Source organism: Entamoeba invadens (genome assembly GCF_000330505.1).
Source record: "Entamoeba invadens IP1 unplaced genomic scaffold scaff_1105074724587, whole genome shotgun sequence".
Taxonomy (NCBI): domain Eukaryota; phylum Evosea; order Mastigamoebida; family Endamoebidae; genus Entamoeba; species Entamoeba invadens.
The window spans coordinates 17,972-27,071 of NW_004191917.1; the positions used below are offsets into that span (position 1 = coordinate 17,972).

Here is a 9,100-nt window from a genome sequence, read left to right on the forward strand (position 1 = left end):
GGTAAGTTCTCAATCGTCATTTACAACCCGAAACCATACAAAACCACCCAAAGGGATGAAAAGAACCACCCGTACAGGAAAACTTCACAAACAAACCCAGCAGCAAGAAAAATACCTAGGAGGAATCAGGTAAATAATTGGACACACAAACCAAAGGGAAAAATGAATGACCCAGTTGACCAGAAACAAAACGGAAAACCAAAAGAACAAGACTCTAGAGACAAAATAGATACAACCTCACAAAATGGAAACTGCTTAACCTATGACGAATCCAAGCTGTTGGAAAAGATGATGATGATCGAAAATTCACTTACCCAAATCCAAGAAGATCAAAAGAAACTAGAAGATAAAATAAAAAGCATTGAAAAGAAAGTGAACACTCAAATACAAACCCAATTGCCCAAAAGTCACCGTGATGAACTTTTGAACTCACAAGAACTACGTCAAAACATCAAAGGAGTGGTAATAACCGAAATGCAAAGTTTTAAAATGGCGATAAATGTGGTTGAAAAGAACACACTGGAAACATTGAAATTCAAAGAAATTGAACTTCAACCAAGATGCAATTAAGTTTATAAGAGAACACCTTGAAAATTCAGAGAATAAAAATTCAGAAATTAACCTCAAATTACAAAATGATGTAAATGAAATTAAATACCAGATGCACAATTTCAACATCCAAGTCAATAATGAGCTTACAATACACAAAGTTAACAATGAAATCGCTAGACAACAAGACAAAATGGATATAACAAGCTATGTTGATAAAACACTAGGGGTGACTACACAACAAGTTATCGGTAATCAAAGATTACTCGACCAGAAAGTGAATGAAATAGACCACATACAACACAAGATAGGAACGACACTTATCGATCTTGAAAATAATACTCAAAATAAAATAATAGAACATGAAAGAGTAATTGATACAATTGGGTCAGCTGTACAAAAAAACGTCATGGAGACCGGTCAACTGGGGACCGGGATGAATGTAATTGCGGGTGCAGTTGGGAAGATGATAACGAAGATACAAACAGAAGAAAGAAGTACACAGCTACCAACATACAGCAACACACAAGAAGCGCCCCAACCCAGAATCGAGTTCTAAGTGACAGAACAATTCAAAAAATGAAAATATATGCACTTATCAAATTCGATTCCAAATTAAAAATAAAACTCTCTCAAAAAGAAATTAGAGAGATATTTAAAAATCTCAAAATAGAATTGGAAAACCCCCGAAAAAATCAAATTAGCACTCAAAATGTGTAAGTACCTCACAAACAAACAAAAACAGGAGGTAAATAATTATATGAAAAGGGTCTTACACAGCAAAGAACTAATGGAGAAATACAAACTCACTGAAATCATCAAAACCCACTCTAACAATGAAGTCGACTTTAAAAAGTTCCATGTAATGCTAGATGAGGAAATGAAGATGCCTCATGAAGAAACAGCATATGTCAATTACTACAACAACAGCAAAACCATCACCAAGCTAATGTTGTATGTAAACACAGAAGTTAAGCCAGAAGTAGACAACATTAAAGAAATACAGAATTTTATAGATGCAACCTCACACGCCATTAGTAAATATCTTCAAGGAAACAGAAGTCTACTCAACACGATGAGCAGAGATAACAAATTTCTGGCTATCATTAATAAATACTCCGACTTACTCAAGGAAAGAAATGACATTAAATTGCTTCACCTGCTACACAAGGAGAAGAGCAGCATAGATGAAGTTATTCGACACACTAAAGACAAAATTGCATATTTTAAGTACCTCAGAAATGCCCATATATATGAAATGGAATATAAAAAGACAAACATGAAAAGGATAAAAAATAACTCCAAGTGGTTCGCGTTCAACAAGAGATGCATGGAAAGAGGAACAAGGTCCACCGAATTACCATCAAATGAAGACACGATGAACCATTGGTCAGAGCTATTTGAAAATATAAAGCCACTTAAAAAGGACAACCAATACGTGAAGGATGTGTGGGAGGACTAAAGAAGGAATATTTTAATACAAAATATAACAAAGGAAGAAATGGAGACAGCACTCGAACACATAGCAAATTGGAAAGCACCAGGAAACGACAAAATCCAAGGATACTACATAAAATACTGCAAGTGTATACACAATGCACTGCTTAAAATATTACAAAAATGGTACAAATACCCCGACAGCATACCACAAGAGATGCTAATGGGAAGGACTGTGTTAATACCAAAAGGAGGTGACTCCAAAAATCCTGCAAACTATCGTCCAATCACATGCCTCAATATCATACTAAAAGTTTTTACTTCTATACTGAAGCAAAAAAATGAGAAACAACTAGATGTCAACCCAACTGGACAAAAACTGGAATACAATCAATTGGGCTGCAAAAAGCACACTTATGCCTCCAAAGAAGGACTGTTGCAAAATATTTTATTCCAATCGGCACTGAAGAGAAGTAAGAGAAAATACTACGAAGCATACTACGATGTGAGGAAAGCATACGACAGTGTCAACCATAAATGGTTATCAAAGTGCTTACAGCATTATAATATAGCTGAGGAAATCATCTACATCATTGAAGACATGATGCACTGTTGGAAGATAGCACTGATATATGATGGAAATGTCATATGACAAGTGAAAGTAAGAAATGGAATACTACAAGGAGACTCGCTTTCACCTTTACTGTTTGTAATATCAATCGACTGTATATCAAAGAAACTAAATGAGATAGTTAGGCCAGTGGAAATACAATCAAAACTTGCAGACACTACAATTAAACTGGGTCACACATTCGATATGGATGATCTTAGAGTGCTGACATCATCAATAGAAGAGATGCTACAGGCGCACAACATTGTCTGTGAGTCATTCGAAGCCATGGCAATGGAAATAAATTCTGCCAAATGTGGAGTGGCAGCACGATATGGAGCAGTAATCCCAACGGCAATGCAAAACAACCCAAGGGTAAACAGCGACAATCCGTACAAATACTTGGGAATCGAACTTGACGATAAAGTCGACACAGACGCTTACTGCGCGAGAATAGCTGAAGGTATAAGCGATTGTATGAGGAAAATGGTGGGAAGAAACATGAGCTCGATAAACATAATACGAACAATTAACAGCGATATAATTTCAAAACTCAGGAATGGATACAGTGTTGTATCATGGAAGTTGGGTCATCTAGACAAACTAGATCTAAATATACGTAAATTCTTAATTGAACAGAATATATATGGAAAAGGTCTTTCAAAAGACAGACTCTATGTCCGCCTAACAAATACGGGATACGGCCTTAAAGGGTGCAGAGACAAGTGTGGAAAAGAACTCATACGAGTATTCCTCAAATATGTGTGGCAAAGCGACTCAAACATAGCAGATATACTCAAACACACAAGAGAAGCACCAGAGAACCTACTTAAAAGAGCCACAAAATGTCTCAAACCTAAGATGAGTGAGAAAGAATTAAAAGAGTGTATAGAAAATGAAGCAGCGAAGGGGAAATCCATTAAAGTTGTAATGGAATACATTGACTAAAAAATTGATGCACATTACTTTAAAATGTGGTCTACAAAGAAAAAAGCAGGAATACTACCAAAGACACTCATGCACTACCAGTACCATAAAGTCATATCCGGGCAAGCATGGCGAAACTGCAATATAAAAATAGTGGCATTTATACAAGTAGTTAAAATGCAAGAGGGTGCAACATATGTGGGCACAAGGGCAATAATAACAAAAAATAAAAGCGAAGGAAAATGTTATTGCTGCAAGAACCAAACAGCAAATATCCCACACGTGCTACTGAATTGCCCCATAACCAAAAAGAGCCAAATGGAAAGACATAACTATGTATGTTGTGAAATACATGTGGCACTATTGAAACAACTTAAACTGGTGACACTGGAAATGAACTTGGGTACACCACCGAAATGTATTGCAGACCCAGAGGCGAAAAATGATGTTTTAGCAGAGAAGAACTTGTTGGGAGACAACAGAGTATGCTTTGCAAGAAGTCCTGATATTTACTGGCAAAGCAATGAAACAAAAAAGGCTATATTATTGATGTAACCATTGTGAAGGATGAAAATATAGCAAAAGCATACAGCGGAAAATTATCCAAGTATAGAATCTTGGCCAATAAACTAGAACAGGCGAGGGATCTCAAAAGTGTCATGACAATACCTGTTGTCATCACGACCAGTGGACTGATTAATAAACTATCAGTAGAAAGGCTGGAGAAAATACTGAAAATCAAACTTGATTATAACAAAGTACTGCGTCATGTGATTGTCACGTGTATGCAGGACTTAATGATATACATGAACCATGGATCTCCGTCTTATGAAATAGAACAATCTGTAGACGCCGAGAGAAATGAAAACTCATTGACTGATGTTGATGGGGGCGAAGAAAGGGTTGTGGAAGATTACTCTTCTTAGCTATGCAAACCCGGGATTATAATTTCAAAAGAAATTGTCTGAAAGGTAAGTCATAATTGAATTCTTAGATTTTATTATTTAACACTTAATTGTCAAATAAGACATTTTTTTGTCCGCCTTTATGATTTTTTTCTTATAGAACTTTAAATAATCTTTTAATTTGCAACAAACCCTATATTTACTATAATTGAACTATAAAAAAATAATATTCAGGTATTAAATAATTTAATAATAATTTTAATAGTAGTAATAAAAAACCTTCAAGTATAAAAAATACATTAAGCCTTGACAAGGAAATAAAAAATTGGGAAGAAGAATAGCAGCTCGAGCCAAAGCTGATAAGTAAACCATTTAAATAATATGATTAAGGCTTGGCCAATAAAATGAAAAGCTTAATAATAAATGTTTAAAGACAAAGTCCGCGACAACATGGATGAACTCTCTGAAGCTGCTAAAGCCATTTTACGGCTTGACGACACATTCGATGACATGTCAAATGGTATTGATTTGCAGACAGTTTTGGGTAAAAAAGAAAAATAATTTGTAGTTGAAGCGAAACAAAGAATATTTAACAGTCTGAGTTGTGATTTTACAACAACAGTAAAAAAGCCTCAGTTTAATGTGGCCTTACAAACTCAACAGGTTGCATAATTTGAAATTATAACGATTTGTGGGAAGGGGGAGAATGCAACAAATGCAGCAAAATTCTGATTATTTGGACGCGTAGAATCGGGCGGACAAAAAGGTGTCAGTTCCAACTTCAACCGCCATTTAATTTTTTAAGTTAAGACTAGTTTAATTTTATAGGTTTTTTACTATTTTATTTAAATTTTTATAAAACATTATATTTTTAAATGGTTTTGTTATTTTTGAACATCATCATTTTCCAAAAACGCATTTTGTATGGCTTTTAAGTGTTAATATAAAATTTTGTTTCCATATATCTCAATAGACAAACTTGGACATGATTTAAAAGTTTCATCCATCAAAATTGTACTACATGTTTTAAAATAATTTAAATATTTTTTCTTACCAAATATAATCATTTCATAATCTTGGTGCATGACAAAAGAAAGTTCCTCGTTAGTGAATGTGATTTGATCAATTTCTTTTAAGTTTTTTGATATCTGTTTTTAACTTCGTACTATATGTTCACATAAAGATAAAAGTTTTGAAGAACCATTGACGTAAGCTTCTGCCACTATTTCCATGGCCTTTTTATTTTTTTTAGTTTCCTTTCTTTGCTTCTTCTTTCATGTTTTCGGTACACATTTTGTCAAAATAAGAAGTGGTGTCATGTTCATGTGGAAGACCCTTTTGAGATCCAGTTTCTTCATATCCAATTGTGTTTCCTTTTTCATCAAAAAGCAATCTAATGCGCTTTTTACATTGTTGGTATTCACATTTGAATAATATGCGTTTTTTATCAACAGATCTAAATTTATAACCATTAATGTATGGTTGATAATTTCCATGTGTTGATAAAATCATTTCAAATTTAGGAGGTTGAGGAATGTCGGATATAACCAATGGGGTGGTTGCTTTATTTTCCATTATTTATTGTAGATGACCTAATACGTTTTATAATAAAATAATTCTATTTAATCATAAAAATTGTATAATTTATAAATATTTATATATATACTTTTTATTTATTTATTTGTGTTATAATCAATATTTTATGTTATTAAAATACAAATATTATATAATTATTAACAATTTATAATTATAGGTAGGCCACAGAGCCATTACCGTCGACAGAGGGGTTACAGAACAAATTGGAAGATTTCTATGGTTATTGATAAATTTTTGAAACGTTTTTACCAAAATGAAAATATGCAGAGATTAACAAAAAGTGTGTTCTAAAAATAAAAAAAAAATATCTTTTTTATTTTTGGTTTATAATTAAAATAAATATAAAATTAAAAACAACGAAAAATAAATCAAATTATAAGCAATATATGGGTTTGTTGTAATGTAATATAAGAAATGAAAGTGGGCTCGATAAAGCCGTGTTGAGCCGTGTTGACTTTTGATCTTTTTTGTTTTTTATAGTTTAAATTGTTGTTTGAGGGTTTTCATTATAACTATTATTTTATTATTTTATTTTAAAAATAATACCATATTTTAATTTTTTTATTTGAAATATTTTGACAAAAATGGTTAAAATTTGATTCCAAAAATATTTTTTTATTAATTACAATTAAATTTTTTGTTTTTATTTAGAAAATATTAATGATGAGTTACAAACTTTTTCTTTTCTTGTCACTTTGATATGAAAGCATTTTGAGCATTCCTCTCGTCGAGATTCAAGAGAGGAATGTTACCTTGTTTTTAAAGTACTGAATATCTTTCTCAATTGTGATCCCGCGATTCTCCCTCTTCCCATGAACACGTTAAAATCTTCAATCCACCCTTTGCGGGTAAGTGGGAGATCATAGAATTCAGACAGCATGATCTCCACTTGTTCTCTCACAAATTGTTGTTGATTCACTTCTTCTTCCAATGCTTTGAATCTTGCAAAAATTTTGGGCTAGTTCTCGAGCCCCCCTCTGAGTCGGTTAACATTGCAAATAACTGCCGCTTTGAACTCTGGTGGTTTTCGTTGGGTTTGATATTTGGGTTTCATGAATGAATTTCGAATGAAAGTTTTTCACCTTCGAGTTAAAAATTAATCGGAAAAAATCTTTGTTAAGTGAAGGAATTTTGATTTTTATTTTCCGATAAATTTTTAAAGACATTTTAAATTATTGTTTTTACTATTATTTATTAAAAACGTCATCCAAATATTTCCAAACCACTATAATTCTTTTTAAAGACCAAAAACATTTTGAATATATTTTAATAAAATAATCAATGTTGTTATCAAATCTCTTAAAAGTCTATCCACAACAAAAAGATGATATTTTAAAAACTCTTTTATTTCACCCCATCACGCTTTCTAAAACAAACATCTTCAAGGACACCCTTGGTGTACACCCCGCTGTCAACACATCTAAAAGCACATAAACGACTTTGGTTGACTATAATTTATAACCGACTTTTTCATGCCTGTCCAATTTGTTTTTTCAGAAATACACACGAACTTTTTATCAAAATCTGAATTATCCCACGCACACACAATAATAAATTATATACTTCTCTCGAAGACAATTTTTTCGCTTGCCGACATGTATCAAAAATAATGCTTTTTTATTTGATGTATTGTTTTTTGAGGCTTCAGAACCATTCAAATATGATCAGGAAAAAGTTGATCTCTTGTGTCATTTTTTACTCATTACGATTAATTTCCCGTTAATTTAGGTATTAAAATTTAACTTATTTACATTATTTTTGAAAACCATTCATTGTTATTGAAAAAATATTCTGTTTTGCCAACTGTATCTGGTTGTTTTTTGTTTTTTAAAAAACACAATTAGATAAAAGTTGTATATTAACTATTATTTTTAGTAAAAAATAATTATTAAAAATTAATTAAATAAAGCTTTTGTTCAACTATTAAAAAACAAAACTTTTACCAATTTAGGTTATGATTTGAAAAAAGCTCTTTCTTTTTTTTCTTTGTCAACAAAAACCAGCTCGGACAAAAAAATCTTTTATCCACCACTTTTCAAGAAAAAACCTAAATAATGAAAGGAAAAAATGCGAGAATCTTTTTTCATTACAAAAGAAGAAAAGAAGCAACTTTTTTCTTCGGTAACCCCTCTATTGCCGGTAACGGCTCTGTGGCCTACCTATATTGTTCGACAAGTTTGCCTTAAATGGAATAGTTTGACTTAAATGGTTCATGTTAATGGTTTAAAAACCAATTATTATAGTAAACAGTAAGTTAAACTAGAAAAAAATAAAATGGTTAAATAGAATAGTATTTAAATTATTATTAATTCTATTGTTTTATGTTACACTCTGATTTTGAAAAATAAAACCACGACACATGTTAAGTATTGTTTTGTATATTTCAATGTGTTTGTCTCGTTGAGTTCAAACTCACCGAAACATGTGCCGCCTCATTCGGAAACGTTTGTATTACTTTATATTTATTTTAATATGATAAATTAGCAGTATCTCCTATCGCGATGGAAGAATACTGCTATTGACTTAACCAAATAATAATATCCATAAAAACGAATTTAACGCAAGGAAAAACTGCCAAACCTCCCAAGAGTGGGATTTATTAAGAATTTCCGCTTGATTCTGGCCAATAAAAAGTGGACCAACTCTTTAAAGAGCATGTCTATCTTGTTATTTATTTGTTCTTAAGAAATGCTAGTTCAATGGAGAACAACAAAAATAATAATTACACACTCTAGGAAAATTAGACTGTATTTATAATTGAAATTAAAATGTTATGGTTCCTTTATTTGACAAATTATAATAAAACTTTATTGTTTGTGATCACATTAAAATGTTGGTGATGATCATGATTGTGTGATAGTTTATAATTATCTTTACTTTTTTCATTGCTTTCTTATTCTTTATGTTGTGTGTTTGGGTTTTTGGCTTGCTTTTAATTATTCAATTTTGTATATATAAACTTGATAATAAAAAAGCAATTAATTAGTTCGGGTTATAGTTCAAATTTTTATTAAAATTAAATTATAATATTTACCATTTAACCCAAACTTGTCGTTTAAATCAAACTTGTCATACT

At 31.7% G+C, this 9,100-nt stretch overlaps 1 protein-coding gene across 1 annotated transcript; it reads left to right on the forward strand.

Moving 5' to 3' along the window:
• Positions 1–162: 162 nt before the first annotated feature.
• Positions 163–570, forward strand: EIN_133300 (hypothetical protein; the record flags this gene model as incomplete). Its single annotated transcript, XM_004185959.1, has 1 exon — positions 163–570. One exon carries the CDS (start codon positions 163–165, stop codon positions 568–570), a length of 408 nt encoding a protein of 135 aa, XP_004186007.1.
• Between the last annotated feature and the right edge of the window lie 8,530 nt (positions 571–9,100).